At 44.8% G+C, this 20216-nt stretch overlaps 4 protein-coding genes across 7 annotated transcripts; 2 read left to right on the plus strand and 2 right to left on the minus strand.

Annotated features, from left to right (window-relative positions):
* The first annotated feature begins 7703 nt into the window (after nucleotides 1-7703).
* On the plus strand, nucleotides 7704-11552 carry LOC136527713 (putative clathrin assembly protein At5g57200). 4 transcript variants are annotated; one of them, XM_066520523.1, is made up of 15 exons: nucleotides 7780-7987; nucleotides 8192-8261; nucleotides 8350-8447; nucleotides 8637-8775; nucleotides 8896-9023; nucleotides 9087-9179; nucleotides 9344-9394; nucleotides 9490-9555; nucleotides 9649-9714; nucleotides 9819-9899; nucleotides 10106-10171; nucleotides 10270-10449; nucleotides 10540-10615; nucleotides 10787-10905; nucleotides 11048-11552. In XM_066520523.1, exons 1-15 carry the CDS (start codon nucleotides 7901-7903, stop codon nucleotides 11441-11443), a joined length of 1716 nt encoding a protein of 571 aa, XP_066376620.1. In that variant the 5' UTR covers nucleotides 7780-7900; the 3' UTR covers nucleotides 11444-11552. The 4 variants fall into 4 exon arrangements, with proteins under 4 accessions (XP_066376621.1, XP_066376620.1, XP_066376618.1 ...); XM_066520521.1 differs by having other exon boundaries at nucleotides 8896-9179; XM_066520520.1 differs by having other exon boundaries at nucleotides 10270-10615.
* Nucleotides 11553-11688: 136 nt separating this feature from the next.
* On the minus strand, nucleotides 11689-13006 carry LOC136527714 (uncharacterized). Its single transcript, XM_066520525.1, has 3 exons — nucleotides 12872-13006; nucleotides 12152-12706; nucleotides 11689-11966 (listed from the first exon to the last, which is right to left on the minus strand). The coding sequence occupies exons 2-3, from the start codon at nucleotides 12582-12584 to the stop codon at nucleotides 11905-11907; spliced, it is 495 nt and encodes a 164-aa protein (XP_066376622.1). The 5' UTR covers nucleotides 12585-12706; nucleotides 12872-13006; the 3' UTR covers nucleotides 11689-11904.
* An 8-nt stretch (nucleotides 13007-13014) lies between these two features.
* Nucleotides 13015-14391, plus strand: LOC136527715 (diphthamide biosynthesis protein 3-like). Its single transcript, XM_066520526.1, has 2 exons — nucleotides 13015-13297; nucleotides 14178-14391. Exon 1 carries the CDS (start codon nucleotides 13029-13031, stop codon nucleotides 13272-13274), a length of 246 nt encoding a protein of 81 aa, XP_066376623.1. The 5' UTR covers nucleotides 13015-13028; the 3' UTR covers nucleotides 13275-13297; nucleotides 14178-14391.
* Nucleotides 14392-15048: 657 nt separating this feature from the next.
* Nucleotides 15049-19854, minus strand: LOC136527310 (TBC domain-containing protein C1952.17c-like). The gene is made up of 5 exons (XM_066519997.1): nucleotides 19504-19854; nucleotides 18670-18773; nucleotides 17996-18172; nucleotides 15752-17406; nucleotides 15049-15356 (listed from the first exon to the last, which is right to left on the minus strand). The coding sequence occupies exons 1-5, from the start codon at nucleotides 19644-19646 to the stop codon at nucleotides 15210-15212; spliced, it is 2226 nt and encodes a 741-aa protein (XP_066376094.1). The 5' UTR covers nucleotides 19647-19854; the 3' UTR covers nucleotides 15049-15209.
* Between the last annotated feature and the right edge of the window lie 362 nt (nucleotides 19855-20216).

Below are 20216 nucleotides of genomic sequence, written 5' to 3' on the forward strand. Positions count from 1 at the left end.
CAGGTAAAGTAATTTGTCCGAGTGGCATGGCTGCTTTGCCGGGTACTATTCCGTAAAAAGGTGTGCTTGTTGGCGTAATCATCCCGGCGAGTTGTAGCCCCATTTTCCTTAGAGTTTCTGAAAAGATGATGTTAAGCCCAACTCCTCCATCGATTAGTACTTTGGTGACGGTCATACCAGCAATAGTCGGATCCAGAACCAATGGATAATGGCCTGCGTTTCCCACGCTAGTCCATTGGTCTTCTCTGGTGAATTGGATAGGATACTGTGACCAATTGAGGTATCTTGGTGTAGCCGGTTCTGCTGTCATAATGGTCCGCAGTGCTAATTTTTCTCAATGTTTGCTTCTGCAATCCGGAGCCCCTAAGAAAATCACTGCTACCGTTCCCCTAGGTTTTTGGAATCCTTTGTCCTCGTGGTTGTCTTCTTCTCTCTTCTGATTGTCCTCTTTAGTGTTTTCCTTACTATCTTTTCTTGCGTATCGATCATTGAAAGTGTAGCAATTTCCGATAGTGTGCCTCCCACCAGGGTGCAATGGGCAACGTATGTTTTCAATGTCATCATATCTTCTTGGTTTGGGAAATTTCTTTGATTTGTCGGCCATTGCCACAGTATTGTCTGGTCTACGTTTTCTTTCTTGATGTCTGCTATTTCGTTGATTTTGCCTGTCCGGGTTGTCTTGGTTGCTTCTGTCCGGGAACCTCTCTCGTGTTTTTTCTTCTGCAGTAATCATCTTTTCTACTGTGCGTCTGAATTCTTCATTGTTTCTCGGATTTTCTTTGCAGAAGTCTTAAAATTGCCATCTGGCCATGATTCCGTGAGAAAAAGCTTCAATTACTTCTCGTTCGGTTATGTCATGCACTTGAGCTCGTAGTTCGCCGAATCGCCGATAATAGTTTCTGAGACTTTCACCTCCCTTTTGCTTGAGTCCTTTTAGTTCTGCATGAGTGATTGGGTGTGTAATGATTCCTGCGAAATTCTCACAAAAAGCTCTCTGCAAATCCTCCCAATTTCTGATAGATCCTGGATTTAGTTTATCGAACCATTGGAGGGGCATGGCCTCTAGTGCCATGGGGAAGAAAAGGGCTTTGATATCGTCGTCTCCTCTGGCTAGTTCGATCGATTGTGAATATATTCTGAGCCATTGCTTTGGTTCGGTCTTGCCATCATATTTGGAGTGATTAGATGGTTTGAATTTGTGAGGTAATCGCACCAATGCGAGCCTGTTCGTGAAACAGGGGAACCTGTCGTGAGCCTTGGTTTCTTTGAATTCAGATTCGGCGCCTTCCTCTGGCCAACTGTCGTTCTGATGGGAACAATTTTGCGAAGTTGTCTGGGTAGGAACCCTGCTCCTAGTCTTCCTTAGTTGTTCAAATCGGTGGCCTTGATTATGTTCCTTCCTACTTCCTCCGTCATGGCTTCCACCCGGCCCAAGTCTTTCGAAGGTGGATTTTCTTTGATTTTGATCTTCTTGCCGGTGGGTTGTTGATCTGGCGGGTAGTCTTGATCGAGCTTTCTCTTCATGTGTTCTCGGGATTGTCGATCGGAGCAAGTCCTGGAGCTGTTCATACTTCTCACCAGGATGCGAAGTTGCTCCGAGTTCTTCTAATGCTTCTCGAATCTTATCGTAAGGCATATTCACCGTGCGTCTCCCTTCGACTTCTCGTTGTGATTTTCTTCTGTTGTACTCATCCAATTCTGACTCGTATCTGGTCCAAGCTTCCCTGCGCTGCCTAGCACGGTGTTGGCGCCCTTGCTTCAACTTGTTTTTTCTTTCTCTAGCTTGTTTCTGACTATCTGTTTCTCCGTCGTAGCCCTGGGCAAAGGGTGATATGTTGGATTCTAATTCATCTGATGATCTAACATCGGGTGCTTCCGGGGGATTTAATGGTGATCGCGGTCGTCGAACCATGAACACTTCTCGCGCATGAGTCGTTCTGTTATTGGCGTTAGTTTTCGTACTGTCGGAGTCGCTGATAACTTTAGTGGATGCCTCGGTGTCGTAGATCGAGTCTCCTTCTTGGTAGGGTAAAATAGCTGTTGTTGTCGTGCCGACTAGTTGGGTTCCGCTACCCTCAGGAACGGAATTTGGCCAGTGGATGATACAGTCCCGCGATGTTATCGTTAGCACGAGGCCCTCCTGAGCTCCTGTCAGTGGTATCCCGAATCTTGGATTAAAAAATCTTTCGACCTGTCCTTGATAGGATCTTGCCATGTTGTCGAGCCCAAATGGAGAAGAACTCAACTTGAAAGAATTCTGGGGGTAATCCGAGTTGTTTTGGGTTGTGTTCCGGAATCTTGCCAAAAAAGAACTCGGTTTCTGGAAAACACTCTGATAAAACTTCGCTTTGGGGCTTGAATTTGAATCGGATACGAGTGGTCGTGAAATCCGATTTGATTCGGATACTATGAGCTGCGTGAATCTTCTGGTGAGCTAATCCGTTGTAGTCGTTGGAATAGGAACTTCTTTTAGATGATCTAAATCTTCGAGGAGATGGCTTTGAAGCTTGCCGTTGTTGTCTGCCTCGTAGATCCATGAGCCGAAGATGAAGGTTGATCCCGTCGGGAAAATCATATTGTCGAGGTCCATCGAGCTCTCGGAAGCAAAGTCGCCGAAATCCCCCACCTGGCGCGCCAGCTGTCGATGTTTCACCACCGATAGCCTGCCACGGGGGTACCCGGGGCAGTATGTTCGGGCTTCGGCGTATGCTGAACTCGATGGTTAACGCAAGAGACAGTCGATTTATCCTGGTTCAGGCCCTCGATCGTAGATCGAGTAATAACCTTACGTCCAGTCGGCGTTAGCCTTTGCGTTAGATTGATTGTAATGTGTTGCGTTGTGTTGTACAATTGTTCTCTCCCTCTCAGGAGCCCTGCCCTCCTTTATATAGTCAGGAGGCCAGAGTCCTAGTCGGTTTATAATGAGATTTCCTAGTAGTATTACCTAATAGTTCTACTACTACGATTATGTGGGAAGAATCCTAGTTGGACTAGATCTTTTTTCTACCCTGCGGGGTATCCTGTGGGTCCCGCATCGACAGGAACTGACTACAATTTTCTTCCTATTTTTGACCTGATAAACTAATGTGATGTGCTTTCTGCAATAAAAATTGAACGCTTCCTATTTATGGAAATGTTTCTTTTTTGTGATACCTCATAACATATGAGGACCGTGACCATTGGTTGGTAAAACTTCAAAGAATATTGTATAGAAGCCTTTTCTTATCACAGACATTAGTATCACTTAAATCTAGTTACTCTAGATTTTTTTTTACACTAGTGAAGTTTGGATATTTTTTATGTCTAAATTTTCTCTTTAGTAATGCCATGTAACAAATCAAAATTCGCATCTAAAAATATTTGTTTACACTAAGTTTTTAAATGAAGCTGTCTAAATTTTCTCTTTAAGTAGTGCCATATGACAAAATTAAAATTCGAAAGTGGTTTAAACCAACCAGATGATCATATGTCCACAGAGGCAAATAATCTGACACCATTCAATCCTGGTTGGTCAAATATGTATCATCATCTAATCCTGTGCTTCTATGTGTGTTTTGATGGTCTTAACCACTTACCTGAGCTCAACATATTTTCATAAGAAAAAGAAAAAGAAAAGGCTGCAGTCCAGGAATTATCTGTTCTTGTGCAGTGACTGAAGTTCAATCAGTTGCATGAAAGTGATATCTAGGAGTAAGCATTTATTTCAGTTTTAAGTGCTCATCATGAAGGAGTTCAATGACTATCTACGTGAAGAGAAATTGAACTCCGTGTGACCGTGTCCCCTGTAAGGAAAAAGAAACTGAAGTATAGGGCCTTATGTGAGGTTGCCTGATCTTTGTAGCCCTGGGCTTCATGTGCTCATCAGTCCTACCTATTAGGACCCTGAATACACTTTAGATTTTGCCATGGATTCTCTTTGAAACTGTTGGAAACAAAATCTCTTTGTTTCCTACAGACACAAGCTTGCACTATATTTTTTCTCAAACGACGCAGGAGATCTGCTTGTCATTTCATTAAGATAGAAGAATACAAGACGAGCTGGATTTAGAAAGAAACCTAGCTTGCCAAAGAAAACACCACCAAACCCACCCACCCCAACCGAAAAGGAAAGGGTGGGGGTGGTTCTATACATGACCAGCTTGCACTATGTTGATCTTATAGCTTCACACTACAAGCTTTCACACCTTGCTTGATCTTCACAACTATGCTCTCCTATCACACATACACACTACATCTTCACAACCAAACCAAAGCTATCTCCTCTAATTCAAACTCACTTCTACACAGGAGGGTTGTTGCCCCTTTTATAGGGTTTTCAGGTCGGTTGCTACACGAACCGATCTAATAGAGCACAGTTCACATTCCCCTACTTGCTAGCTAAGCAACCTATTGTTATAGCTACAAGTAAAAAAACAATTTTGCTCCATTTTCACCCCAGCAGCTTGCTTCCTGCGGTGTTAGACTTCAATTACCACTAATGCTACTGACTTATGTACTCTCTCATCTAGAAATGCCTATACTTTATGATTAACACTAATATGCCTTATATGACAAGATTAGTCCTAACAGAAACCGGTTTAATTGACTTTTTATCTTTGCAGCTGAAGAATCGTCTAGGTGACAGCAATCAGAAACGCTGAAAATTGTGCACCCATCCTCAGATGTGAGTTGTGCATGTGAAGGTATCATTTAAGTCTAAGAGGTAACAATATTTCTTAATTTCTATCGTATTCCTGTGAGGTCTTTTGCTCGCTTTTTATAGCAGGCCACAGACTAGATGAGGAAGTTTTTTTTTTCCAAATAGGGAACTCCTGCTGTCACAGATCGGCGTCGATACAATGGGTCAATTTTTCTCGGATGAAGTTATTAAATCCGTGTCTATACATGGCATCTTGATGACACATAAAAATGCTCCTTCCAACACCCAACATACGTCATACGAGTTTCAGTGTCTTCGTGTGTAAACAAAAGAAAGGAAAAGCATTTTAAAAACAAAAGCCATAGCAAAAGCAAAAGAAAAGAAGAGTAAAATACTCGATGCTGCTGGAGAACTACTACTCGGTGAGATGTAAACAGAAAGGTTGTCGTGTTTGGAAGGACCCAAGTAAACAGAAAAGGTTGTCGTGTTTGGAAGGACCCAAGGCTGTGTTGTATCATGCAACCATGAATCGCCGATGGATTTTTGTTATTATGTGGGTGTAAAACTGGGTGTGGGTATGTGTGTTTACAGTTTTGTCACCTTCGCTGAATGAATTTTGATGACTGAAGAATGGATCACAATGTTATAGTTGTTTAATCTCTTTTACAAAAAGCTGAATCACAATTTATATGCTAGCTCGAGTAAAAACAGTCGTGGTTCAGTGTTCAGTGAGCTCTTGGGGGACTGACGAGCTTACGCATACGAGGCGTGCATGTCAGGGTGTTTGGCGTGCCTGTTGAGTGGCAGTGGCGGTGCTCTCCAATCCGATCCCGGTCTGCAGCCACGGTCTCCGGGGTCCGGCGGATAGCTCTCCGCCGGAGTCGTGTCAGGCCACGGTCTCCGGGGCCCGGTGGATAGCTATGCGCCGGGGTCGTGTCATCACCGATGGAACCGTGCGGCCAGGCTGGTTCCGCCGGTGTGTCCTATAGCTCGTGAAAAACGCGCATCGGGACGACAACACGAACGCGCACGCCTTTGTGGACATCTCTATAATTTCTGTTGGGCTATTAACGGTTGGCCAGACACTAATGTCGAAATTTCAAACACTAAGACCCAACCAGTCCCCGATTGGTATGGCTTCTCTGCTCTAGCTTCGACTTATGCAGAAAAGTCTTATCAAACGAATTATATAAAATTGTGGCTTCTTTAAAATGGCTCTGGCTATTTCGGAGAAGCCTTTAAAGATGAGTCTTATCAAATAAGGCATTATATGAAAGAAACAATGTAAGGATATGATGTTAAAATGCTGAATTATGGAGACGAGACAATTCGCTTCTCTAGTTTGGTCCTAATGATGTTAAAGGCGTGCCCAGCAACTGTTGTTATATGTCACCCTCCTCCATAATCGGTTAGTTTTAAGTCCCATCTTTGTAAACTGAAAAGGTTCACACTTTGCACAGCGGCACTAATATGAAATTTACCATGCCACCCTAACTAAAATAAAAAATGTTGTCGGCTTTCAATACAAGCTGGACCAAGCAGTCTGTTATAGGAAAAAAAAAAAAGATGAAATTTACCATGCCACCCTAACTAAAATAAAAAGATGTTGTCGGCTTTCAATACAAGCTGGACCAAGCAGTCTGTTATCGAAAAAAAAAAGATGTTGTAGAGTATAGCTTAGTAGACATGGAACGGCACAACATAGATTCGTTGAGGCCTTATTCGTTTCTTTCCCAAACAAAAGAGTTGGAGAGGATTGGAAGGGGTTAAGGCCTCGGTTCAGTCCATGGGGAATCATTCTCGGCCAAATGATTTCTTCACAAATTTGTATAAGGTAATTCCTCGATCCGAGCATCCGACTTTTTACTCAAGTATCAGACGGACACGGGCGTGAAGCCATGTGCCATAACCTTTGTTTAATATCCAGTTAATTCATCCATCGCTCACTCTGCAATATCCAGTCAATTCATCCATCTCCCACTTCGCCGTCTACCCTGCTCCTCCTGTCGCAACTCCTGCCGTTGCTCCCGCGCGCCCGTGCCCGCAGCTCCTGCTGCTGCTCTTGCCGATGCTCCGCGCCCGCGTCCGCTGCTCTTGCCGCTGCTCTGCGTGCTCGCCCTGCTGCTCCTGTTGTTGCTCCTGCTTCGCCGCTCGCTCCGCCCAACGACGCTGACAGGTGCCGCCAGCGCAAGGAGAAGCGTCAGGCCTTGCGCGGAGCCATCACCTCCCGCTACGGCTACAGCGCCCCAATGCAGACAGTGGAGGAGGCCGCACCGGGATATGATGCATGTTGCAAGTGTACAGTTGAAATGTTTCAGATGTTTTAGAGGTATGTTTCAAGTGTTTTCACACGGATGTTGCAAAAATAGATCGGGATGTTGCATATGTTGCAATGGTGCTACACGTAAGTTACAAGCGTTTTTATTTGGATGTTTCAAGTGTTTCACACCGTCCGTCCCCAATGTTTATTTGTTTTTCTCAGACGTATGTTGCAAACGTATTTATCTGGATGTTGGATATGTTTCACATATATGTTGCAAGTGTTTTTATCTGAATGTTGCGTATGTTTGGAATGGTTTTCAATTGTTTTTTCAAGTGTTTCAGATGTATGTTTCGAATGTTTCGTCTTTTTTTTATATTACAAGTGTTGCGTCTGGATGTTTCAAAAGTAGATTCGGACGGCACGGGCCCCGCATAGGCGCGGGTGATGCAGGTGCGGTCAAGCAATGGTCTGGGCAGCGCGGGCCCACGCGTGGACGCGAGAAACGGAGGGGAAACCGACTGCAGCCTCGGGATGGGTACACTAGCAGTGCACCGGAACCGTTTCAGGCGTGGAACGGCCTGTTCCGGAAGAACCGAACCGAGCCTAAGCAGTATTTTAACTCCTCGATCCACTCTAACCCACTTGGTTCCGGATAAAACGGACAAGGCCTGAAGGCGATTGATTTGGGGAATCATACTCATCGAATTTAGCTGACACCGTGACAGAGTCCGGTGGCGCGCACGCGCGCGCCCTGCGCGGGCGAAGCGACCTGATCGAGCCGAAGTGACCGTACGCGCACAGCAGGCCGTTCCGTTCCTACCAAAACGACGCAAGCCCGCGCCTCCCGTCCTAGCTCCTTTCCCTTCGCCTCCCCGTCCGTCCGTCCGCCGCGCGCTAAACTTGGGGAGTTGCCTAGCTGGCAGGTTTGCCGGTCGGTGAGCGGTGATCGCGTGGCCCGTGGGGACGCGGCGGAGGACGGCGGGGCACGGCCGGCCGGCATGGGTTCCGGGACGTGGCGCAAGGCCTACGGCGCGCTCAAGGACTCCACCAAGGTCGGCCTCGCCAACTTCAACAGCGAGTACAAGGTGATGACGACGATGCCTTGCCTCCGATGTCCGATCGATCGATCGGTGCCCATCTATTCACCCGCCGCGCCGGGCGCCGCCGCCCGGCCTCCCGTCCCATGGCGTTCGACTGTCATCTTCCTTCCCGGCTCTTCGCCCCCACAATGGCCAATTGCCCATTGCCCATTGTGAAGGCGTTTTAATTTTCTGATGAATTCCTTGCAGGATCTGGACATCGCCATTGTGAAGGCGACGAACCACGTGGAGTGCCCGCCCAACGAGCGCCACTTCAGGAGTGAGTGCTAGCTCGATTCTATATGTTTCCGAGAGGGCATTCGCAACAGCAGCAGGTGTTCATGGTCAGTTTCCTCTGCTTCGTGCAGGGATACTCTTCGCGACCTCGGGGCATCGCCCGCGAGCCGACGTCGCCTATTCGATATGCACGCTGGCGAGGAGGTTGTCCAAGACCAAGAACTGGATAGTGGGTCTTAGCTTCTTCTTGCTCCATTGTTCATGAATTCGTGACGATCCTTTGATTCACACATTATTGCCTATTTCTTTCTGGTTCCCTTTGATTCTGCTACCTTTCTGAGAACTGCTCGTTTGTTACATTTTGCGATGTGAAGGGCAGCCAGCCATGAGCACATGCCAACCCATTTCTTGATTACAGGTTGCACTGAAAACGTTGATAGTGATACACAGGCTGCTCAGAGAAGGCGATGGCACATTCAAGGAGGATTTCCTCACCTATTCATACAGAGGGAACATTCTGCAGATCCCACAGTTCAAGGATGACTCCAGCCCATTAGGTCGTTTTGTGTTCAATCTGCATTTTTCCATGGGTGCAAAAATGTGCCTTCCCTGTGTTTGTTCTACGTGCTTCAATGCCTGAACAAACAGGTTCTCTGCTCGCTCGCTTTTTCATGCAGCTTGGGACTGCTCCGCTTGGGTTCGCACGTACGCGCTCTACCTGGACGAACGGGTCGAGTGCTTCAGGGTTCTCAAGTACGACGTCGAATTAGATCGTCTGCTCAAGTTACCCCACGCTTCTGGCAAGGTAGGCATCATTGTGAATTGTTTGCTCCATGTGAATGCTATGCTGAATCTTGGCAAATCCCAGGCACACAGCAGAACAAGAACCCTGCCGCTCGGGGAACTTTTGGATCAGTTGCCAGCATTGCAGAAACTGCTTCTCAGGCTTATTTACTGTCAGGTTTAATTTTAGAAAATAAAACTGTGTTAAGCCTGGTTTATGAAATAAGAAACACTACTGAGCTTTCAAATAAGAAATTTTGTTAAGCGGCCAGTGTATACATACAACTCTCTGATATAGACTGATGCCGATACAACATTTCATTTTCCATTGTCATTTTGCAGCCTGAAGGTGCAGCCTGCACAAATTACCTTGTCCAATATGCCTTAGCTCTTGTAAGTCTGAAACTTGTTCTGGCAAAGATTTTTGGCACAATATGGTGTGTGTTTCCTTATATCCTTAAGTCTTACAGAGGTCTTATGGGCCATAGGTTTTGAAGGAAAGTTTCAAAATATACTGTTCAATCAATGATGGCATCATCAATCTTGTTGATATGGTAACTTCCAGTTCTTACTGAAATGCTTTTTTACATATATCTCCATAATCTGAACATACGGAGAATAACTTACATTTCTCTCATGTGATGCAGTATTTTGAGATGCCAAAATATGATGCAATCAAGGCCCTTGAAATTTATAAACGAGCTGGTCAGCAGGTATAGAAACTAAGCAATTTTACCATAAACTGGGTTCAAGAGTATATATTTGGATGAACTATCTGGTTCTTGGAATCTCATGGTGTGTACCATCAATTTCACAGGCAGAAAAACTTTCTAATTTCTATGACCACTGCAAACATCTTGAGCTGGCCAGGACTTTCCAGTTTCCCACTCTGAGGCAGGCATGTTCCGACATTCCTTACTGATTTTAACAGATAAATCTTCAGGAAAGATATATTACATCACTGAATATACCACAGTTATAAGTGTAAAAATGTCAGTGGTTTAAATCCCATTTGGAAATTGGAATGACTTAAATTTTGTCCTCTGCACACTGTATTGTACTATTAGTCACTGTGTTGATGGTCTACTAATTACCACTATGCAGCCGCCGCCTTCATTTCTTGTGACAATGGAAGAGTATATCAGAGAAGCACCCCGTGCCAATACTGAGGTAAGAGTTTGGTGAGTGTGTCCAGTGTCAGTGGAACTGCAAAAGGTCAAAGCACATAGGAGAATATCTCTGATAATTATTGCTGTTTGCTAAACCAGGAAAACCATGAAGATAATCAACCTAGTGATAATGAAGAAGCAGCTCCACAGGAAGCCGAGAAACCTGTGGAAGATGAAAAACAAGAATCTGCTGAGCCTGAAGCAGAGCCACAACCTGCTGCTGGGCCTCTGGAAGAACCAGTGGAACCTCAGCCACGGGCGACTACCGGGGATCTATTAGTATTTCCTCTATGTTTCAAGAAGAATCTACACTTCAGCTCAATACCTGCTTCTTCCAAGCCTCATGTTTTACTAATATATGAACTGCAGAAGGATGAAGAAGTAAACCCCATGATTGCAGACCTTGAAGAAAGCAATGCACTGGCTCTTGCTATTGTGGCACCAGGTTCAGTGTTTATAATATCAATGCACTGCTCAATAGCATATCCTGTTAAGCATAACTGCACTAGCAGCAATTTTGAATTGGTGCTATTTTGTGAAGAGAATGCTTTTACTTAAGGAAAATCATATGTGTTAAGCTGCATGCACTATGTAGTAACTTGTCTCTTAAATGTAGGTTATGAAAACAAGATGTCAACTTCTCGAGACTTGTTTGCCCTTGACAAGGCTGGATGGGAATTGGCACTGGTTACTGCACCAAGTAACCACACAAATCAACAAGTCGACAATCAATTGGTATGTAGACCTTTGCTATCTCTAGAGAAAATATGATCATATGAATTCACACAGATTATTAGCTGTAAAAGATGTGGTCATAAATACAGAATTTAAGTAAAAGCAATCAGAGCTAAATTACTTACTTGCATTTGCTGAACAGGCTGGGGGATTTGACAAGCTATTGCTCGACAGTCTTTACGAAGACGAGGCAAGGAGACAACAAATAGCCAGTGTAACCTACACTGGAAGTCTTGCAGCAAACCCATTTGACCCCAATGATCCATTTGCCATGTCAAATAGCTTTGCGCCACCGTCAAATGTGCAGCTAGCTATGATGGCAGAGCAGCAGCAATATTACCAGGCACAGCAGCAGCAGTACTATCAGGTACAGCAGCAGCAGCATATGGTGATGTTGCCGCCTCAAACATACCAGCAGCAGTCCCAGTATTCTGCCCCTTCTAATCAATCTGGATTATCCAATCCTTTTGGTGATCCATTCAGTAGCCTCGTCACGATGGCTAATCCACCGAAGCAAAGCAATTCAAATTTAGTCTGAATTGCATATTTTGTTTCTACCGCTCCCACTAATTTTGATCACACACAACATTGACAATTATGAGGAGCAACTTGTATAGTTCAAAAACTTTGAATACTGTATCTTGACAATACACTGTACTGCAGTAGTGCTCACAATTGAAAACTAATATGATCTGAAACGTTAATATAATACACAGCTTTGACTTGTACACCAATATCAGCTAATATGGGAGCAGTGTCCCATCATACGTTCCTGATGTCGGATAGCATAGAGAAGATGGTGAAACCATAGTTTTTATTTATAGACTAGTCTTACATAAAATTAGAAGATCACATGAATTCAGTACAATTTTATTTTACACGGTAGCTCACGAATTCATCAGTTCAACTCCTTTTTTTTGTACAACAGCACTAAATGACATGAAAGTGACACCTTTTCCAGACCCCCTTCATCCAGTGCAATAACGTAGCTCCTTCCATTCATTCCTCTTGAGCTTGATTAGCATCCATATTTGGGCTCTCCACTTCATATGGAAAGTGACCTGCATATTTGTCGATACTCCATGTGAGACAGAACTCTCAATAAGCAGGTGCTATAGAAACAAAGCAGAACGATGAAATGTCTCGAAATTGTTCTGATTTCTAGCAGTTCTTATGCATCCGTTTCAGTTCAGAATCGAGCAAATCCGAATAGCGAAATGGAGATCCCAAATAGTCGAATTGTTACCTTTGATGAAGTAGGTCGAGCATGGGTACCCGCGGGAGTCGGCGACGACGGCGCGGGCCTCGTCGGTGGAGAGCCCCCGCCTCGGCGCTGCCGAGGAGCCGATGTGCCCACCACCGTGGCCAATAAGCGCGAGAATCCCCTGGGCCACGCCGGCGGGCCGGGGCGGCACGAAGTAGGATGTCCCGGGCCGGAAGGGCGCCCAGTCGGGCTCGGCCGCCCGCGCCATGGCGCTGTCGATCGCCTCCTCTAACCGCCGGGAGAGCGCGGAGGCGTCCGCCGCAGGTGCAGAGGGCCCCGCGGCGTCCTCTTCAAGAACCGCCGCCGCACGCCGGCGAGTGTGGTTGTGCCGGCGGCTCAGAACCACGCCGGGCTGGGGCTGGGCCCCAAGGCGGCGCGCCAGGACCGCTGCCCGGGAGGAGTGCACGCGCGCCATGGATGCCTTCGCGTCACGGATCCGGAGTCGGAGCGGGCAGCCTGGGAGACGGAGCAGCAGCAGTTTGCTAGGCGCTTGCGTCCGACGGCGAGCTGGTGCGCGTCTCGCGAAGGTCTGAGGGCCTGTTGGGAAGAGAAGTGGGGAGCGTCGGGTAAATATAGCAGATACTCAAGGGCTTTTCCGGCGACTCCCACGTCCGTTCTGGAAGCAAACCGGCAAACCGCAGGCTGCTTCCGCCCGCCCGCCGGTTTCTCTCAGGGGTAATTTCGTAACAATTAAAATCTTACAAGGGGTAATCAGAACATTAGCAGCCGCCCACCACCGTCCACCGCCTTAACCCTCATCACGCAACTGCCTCTTTGCGGCGGCGCGAAACACCGACGACGCGTCTTCTCTCCGGTTGCGAGCGCGGTCGGGGAGGAGTTAGGGTTTCGCCGCGGCGAGATGTCGGCGTACGACGAGGTGGAGATCGAGGACATGGAGTGGAACGCGGAGCTGAAGGCGTACACGTACCCGTGCCCCTGCGGCGACCTCTTCCAGATCACGCTGGACGACCTCCGCCTCGGGGAGGAGATTGCGCGCTGCCCCTCGTGCTCCCTCTTCCTCACCGTCGTATACAACGCCGAGGACTTCGCCGACGCCAAGGAGCCGACCCAAAAGCCGTCACCGAGCCCAGTCGCCGTCGCCTGATGTGGCCCGTGCCCGGCGAGATGGTGAGGCCCCTGTTTCCTGGGAGTTTCTGTAGTCGCTCTGAAATTTCGCCTTTTGAAGCCTTCTGTTATATGTCTTGTTTGGACCAATCGGTAGCTATGAAATTTTGGGTGCAGTAAGATTGGGGATTAAAATCCAGCTAGGAAATTTGTTGCAAGCTTAGTGCTGTGGTTGGATTATCGCCCTTCTATGTGGAATTGAGAACTAGTGATTGCTGCTGGAAGGAATGGGGAGTATTTATTGATTATATTTATGGTGTGCAAAACATCCAAGTTTTTTTTTTTTTGTATCCTTATTAGTCTGTGGGGCAACCAACTTTGCCAAAAAGAAAAAGAAAGAAAGAAAGAAAATTTGATTAAGTTGGTCAAGGATTGCTGGGAAGGTGCATGCAATCTGGCTGAATTGCCATGTGCATCAGATTATGAGGAGTTGAGGACAATAAGCTGGATGTTGGCAAACTAAAAGAATTCCATCAGTTGAGTGGCTGATTTGAGCTTCCTGATGTGGTTTTGCTTGTGTGACTTATGAAGTTTGCAAGTCCACAACATTCAGTTCGTGTTTGTCCATTATGATGGGGTTAAGCCCACAACGTTTATTATACCTTGTACAACAAGTAGTTCAAGTTCAAGTAATCAAGTTTGATTTTTGTGTGGTAGGGACATGGAGATCGTTTAGTTAACCTGTTTTAGACTTTAGGCATCTCAAATCTCCAAGACATAAGTAAAATCTGTATAGCTAGATTCATGTTGTGCCCAGTACTATTTTCTCAAACAATTTGGTTCACATCAGACTCTACAGTGTAATCTATAACTTCCATGTTGTATAAGGGTCACTGATGTTTCGCATTTGAATCATGTTGACATTATTTTATATTGCTTGCAGGATACATGGAATGGATCTCAGAGCAGGAAAAGGAATGAGTTCATGTTTGACACACCACTGCGGGAGCATTTGTACTACTACTTAGATGAGTGAACCCATATGCATATTTTCAAAGCTCAGGTTGTTAAACTATCAATTTTTGTGTGACATTGTTGTAAGGTGACATGGACAACTCATGCTATGAAAATTTTTGTTTGTCACTATTTATCGTTGATCGTGGCCTTACCAAGTTTGATCTTTCGCCTCTTCGGTGATATATTCATTTATGTTCCACCTTGTGAGTTCTTGTTGAAGCTAAGCCATTGGGTCGTGCAGACATTCTCTGCATGAATCTAACTTCATTCCTTGTCTGCTTTACAATAATGTATCTAAAGCCAAAATGAATAGGAGTAATTATTTTGTTATGCCTTAAGCTTGTATGGTTAATATCATCGCCTGGCCCAGCTTCCACACCGATAAACAGTAATGTTGACTGTAACACAACCAACTTGAAGCATATGATCGGACCACTATTGAATCCAGCTCTTTCGGCATATATCAACAAACGGCAGGTTTTGAAGGTGAATATCTAAACAGCTGATAAACTTTCTCATGATGTGGAAATGTGGAAGGGCTCAAGCCTCAATGGTACCACCACAATGCACTCTCATCTGATGATGTAGGTGGCCACTGTATTCACATCTCACACGGGCAACAATCTTTGATTGCCACCGTTCTCAAAATAAGAAATGGCAAAATAGGCGTTAAGAACGCAGAAACCTTGCAGATTTATTGTTGGGTCACAAGCCAAAAAATGTATGCCGCCTTCATTTAAAAACCAGCAGGCAGCTGTTCAGATGTACAGTTACGATTTATCAGCTTACAGGGAACATGTACAAAATTACTATTTACCAATCAATCAGATGGTTATATACTGTTAGCATGTTACATCAGATCCATTGTCCAATGGGATACGTATAAAAAACTACAACACTGTATGTTTTTTTTAGTACAACACTGTATGTATGGAAGAAATATTTATAGCTGTACTGGTTAGATTTGACGTAAAAGGTCACTGATCTTCCTGAGTTCTTTTAGAGCTGCTACTGCCTTAGCTTGCTCTGTGCTTCTAGGAATTGCTTTCTCAAGTTTCTCCACTGAAGTTGATAGTGAATTTGGTTGAAATAGCATCTCGATATCCTGTGATATAAACTAGCAAATTAGCCAAGGGAAAATACAAGAAAAGGCATCTCATGATCTGAGCTTAAGGTGCATAGATCCGACAATGGGGGCATTATCTGCTTGTTCTTTCATATCTTCTTACAAGGAAAGCAGAGGGAGGGAGGGCGTGTGTGTGGGTGGGTGGGTGGGTGGGTGGGTGGGGGGGCAGGAAGTACAAACTCTAATATTTGATAAACCTGTCTAGTGTCTGATTATCAGAATAGTATGAGTTCTAAAAGGGAAATATAAATAAACTAAGAGGTACTGACAACATAAAATATGAACTTTACAGAAAAAGATCGACCAGATAAATATATATATGTGGCCTCTATCTGGCAACAAGTTTCTTTTTAGTTTTTATCAAGTAAGGTTACCTGTATGTTCTCAACCATAGATTCACCAAGAGATCTTAATGTTCTGCTCAACTCTTTATCAGCCACATTTGTTATTGAACATATTGCCAATGTTTCTTTTTGGCCACCTTTATCACTAGTGGAATTTTGGTCATCTTTTATTTTCGGCTTCCCATCAACAGAACACAGTCTACGCTGTTGAACTGGATAAGTATCCACTATTCCAGATGTTCGATCTGTTGTTGCTGCTTCATCAGTTCTACCATTGTGCACAAAGAGTGGATCAGGTTCATTAATCACTCTGTCATCACAGGGACCACATGGTTCTTCCAGATGATGGGTATCATGATCGTATTCAGTGCCACATGACAAAGTGGTACTGCTGCTCCTCGATAAATACCCACTAGCTGCTCCAAGAGGATCTCTAATTTCACCTGAAGTTGAGCAGTAACCATCATGCTGGCCTGTCTCACATGCATTCTTTGAATTACTCTCAATAGCCTCTGCAGTACCTTTACCAACATGATGCTTTTGTTTTTCTAATAGCATGTGTGGCGCACTATTTATCAGCTCCGCAGGAACTACATCAGCATTGTGAAGTTCATCAGTAGTGGACTGCCTAGTTGAAGTCATATCGTTGTTTTCAAAATTAGCAGCCCTGCTTCTGGAAACATTCGACTCAGTGTTAGACAAGCTTCTTCTCAAGAAGCCCCTTCCCTTCATCTTGAAGATACCACCACCCTTTTGGTCCATTGATGGCTGGAGAATCTTCCATGTCTCTTCCCAATAGTTGGGTGTAGTCAAGAGAGAATTTCCTCTCATTGGGGATGAAGGAAGATTTGCTTCAAGGGCAAAAGATTGCAGTAACTTGGCTTTCTCAATTAAGCTCTTTAAGTCAATATCTTCTGGAAAATTTAACAACCTCACTAGGCAAGAAGTCGCATGCTCACTCCCTAACAAGGAGGATCTGAGATGAAGCATCATTGATACTGCCATCGACAAAATCAGTGCACCACGAGGAGAACATAACACTTTAAACTGATAATCTGCCCCACTACAGATATCGGTACAATAAGAATGGTTAGGAGAAGAGAAGATCTCATCCCAAATAAACAGAAGACTGTCAAGTGAAAATTCACGACCAAATAGGACGCGTAGCCATCTTAATGCAAAGTACTGAGGTTCAACTCCTAACTCCACAAGGTGACTATGAAGAGAGGAATCAACACTAGCAAGCAAGTGATATATTGCAGATGATGCCTCTCTTACAGGTGTTAAACCCATGCTTGATTCTGGGGCAGGACTCAGAAAATAGAAGTCAGTGATAGCAACCACTCCTTGTGCACCGTTCATCAAATTCTCAAACATAGAGTAAGCATCATGCTCCATAAACTTTTCTGATAAAATAATACCCAGCTCACCCTCTGCTCCATATGCATCATTGATCAAGAAAAGATCTCTAGTATCAGGATCAAGGTCAGCCAAACTTCTAATTTTAGCTGTTCTACCCTCAACATTGTTTTTCCTGTCACTTCTGTTCAGCTTTGAACGATCTGGAAAAGTTTGACCATCAAAATCATCACCCAAAAGTTCTTCATGAAGGTCCCTGACTTGTCTGAAGTGCTGCACATCAGCGTGAAGTACATAGAGAAGAGGAGCTAAGAGTTCATGCATTCCTGTAGGAGGAAAGTGATTTATGTTGACAAATGCATACAATGAGGACAGATGAATGGTTATCTCATCAGAAAACAAAAGTCACACACCTACTGGTTTGGACCCTTGTTTTTTTCCACAATGGCAATAGCCGAATTTTCATTACTTGACAGCAACGAAATTACATGTGTTTGATTTGTCCAAAACTTAAAACGATCCTAACAAAAAGCCACGTCTTGTTAAGTTGTTCAAAAAGGTTTTGGCATGTTGTGACAAAGTGCACCTATATTTTTACCTTTGGCAGAAATAATGTTTAGTCACCTAAACTAGGCCAAATAAATTTTGCTTCAATATGCAATATAGAAGTACTCAACTAAAGTTAGGTTAATAATTGCAGAAAGAACTAGGTAGTTATTTTTAGAAGTGTGGTTTTGGTTCCACGTAGTGAGTAGTGACAAACTTTGAATATGTATAAGATTAGGAGCCAACTCCGGGGATGTGCACTTAGGCATATCATGTTGCGGCTATACAACTTTAGTTGGTATCAACCATTTTTTCAGGAGATAAATAGCTTGCAGTGAGCCAGTGACTGAAAAGATATCAACGATTTACCTTGTCTGTAACCAAACTCTGGGTATCTGAGGCTCCATACTAACAATATACGTCCAAGCATAGACTGGCATGTGCTTGTTTGGAAGAAGTCCCCCAATTCAGGGTATAGGCGGGACAGATCTTGGTTAAGCATTTTCTCAAGCTCCGCATTCCTGAAATATTGGCCCCAAGTGCTCCCTGCATGACAATGTACAGATTTTTTTCCCATAAAAGCTGATGTCACTAATGGTGACTTTGTGGAAGATGTCACTTTCTTATATTGCTATAGGATTGAGTACTGATTGAAGATAATATATGACTGGTGAGATAATAATAGCATGTCTTGCCCTCCCTTTGTGTATTCTCTTCTCTCTTTTAATGAAATGATGCGCAAGTCTCTTGCATGTTCAAGAAGAAAAAAAAGAAAATAATAGCATGGTCTGCAGGTTGGAGCTAGTGAGAGATAACAGTGCAACAAAAAAGGTTTCTCTCTGCATTCCCTCCCCTTTCTTTTAACAGAAGACTTTATTTAACATCTGACTACCTTCACGGACACATGGACTGTAACTCATATGTTAATCTAGCACAAAACATCCCCTATCCAAGCATAACCTTAGTTTTTTAATAAATCATGGGTAACACGACAACTCAGAGACCACACACTTTAAAGGCAAAAGGCAAAAGCTAGTGCCTACCTGGGCTCTGCGAGAGTGGATTCTCCACAATCAAGTCAGGAGCACCTTCTTCATCCTTGGAAAGATGGGGATCTATTAGCAGCCTTCGCCGCAGATTAGCATATCTGCAGCAATCAACAATTAAAATTCTAGAGTCAAAGCCCTGAGACCCAACAAAATTTGCATCTTTTACCACATACTAACAAGTAGTAGTAACAAAGATCGTCCATTTAACAATATTATGCATTTTGATTACTTGATCAGCTTGTCCAAGGACAACAAAGCATGTTAGTTCCACTAGTAGGAAAAAGGGGCAGACCCAGTGCCAGAGGCTCCCACATGAGTGGGGTCTGGGGAAAGGAAAAACCGAGGCAAGCCTTCCCCCCGCAAAATCTACGGAGAGGCTGCTTCGAACCCGCGACCTGGTGACTCAGTGAGACAGCTCTCACCACTGCACCAGGCCTAGGAATTCACCCTAATTACAATTCAGTGTTCTCAATTTCCAATCTCTAATCCCTTCTAGTTTGTTTCCATGGAGTCAAACCAAACAATAAAGATCTTTAGAACAATCAAGGACCATTTCAGCATTTCAAGAAGTCAGAACTTTTTTTTTTATGAGGAACTGTGGCAGGCGCGAGGCTGACATGAACATTATATTAGTATATGCAAGGATCTTTGGCATACAATATTTGAGAGAAAGGCAATAAAGAACTAAGCAACAATCTTGGTATGAAAGCCTAAGATAACTTGATCTACGGCCGCGAAATGAGCTCAATCTTGGTATTAAATCATTTCAAGAAATGTAAGAAGCTTCTGCAGGGTCGAAAGCAACATGATTCCCCGAGACGATCAGACCTTCGGCGGGAGTCGGCAGCGGCGCGGCGGAGCTCGTCGGTGGATACGGCGGCGGAGCCGGGGATGACGCCGAGATCGGCGCGCCACCGGGCACCGCGGAGGGCCGAGAAGCTCGGCCTCGCCGGAGAGCCCGGCATTGTCATCTCGGCTCCAGCCTCCGCTGCGGGAGCACGAACCAGACACACCCTCACCGAAGGAAGGAGTTGCAGGCTGGCGATGCGGAGGCGACCGGACGGATCGATATGGGTTTGTGATCGTGACGAGGAGGGATTGGGATCGAGGACGACGAGGAGGGAGGTCGCAGCGTTCTTGTCGTGGGAAAGGGGGAGGGGGAGAATGGGGAAAGCGAGGGAGAGTATGTGTCGCCGGTGGCTTGTATCGCAACTGTCGCTGGAATACAGCAAGCGTCCTGTTTGCTCCTCGGCTCCATCAACATTCGGCCTTTTCGCTAACCATCTTAAATTTCTATCAGTATTTTTTCTCACACCAAACCAGCCAACGATAATAATTCATGATCGTATACCAGCATCAACCGAACATGCTGATTATTTATTTTCTGTTGTAAAAACATTATTTATTTTTTGGCTAGTCATTTTGTCAATTGATGAAATTAAGGTACTCAAGATTTTCGCACAAACTTGATACCAATGTCTCCATAATGCAAATTCGGTGCTAAGGCTCCGTTCGGCTTGCTAAATTTTAACTAAAACTGG

This window comes from Miscanthus floridulus, chromosome 19 (assembly GCF_019320115.1).
Source record: "Miscanthus floridulus cultivar M001 chromosome 19, ASM1932011v1, whole genome shotgun sequence".
In the NCBI taxonomy this organism is placed as follows: Eukaryota; Viridiplantae; Streptophyta; class Magnoliopsida; order Poales; family Poaceae; genus Miscanthus; species Miscanthus floridulus.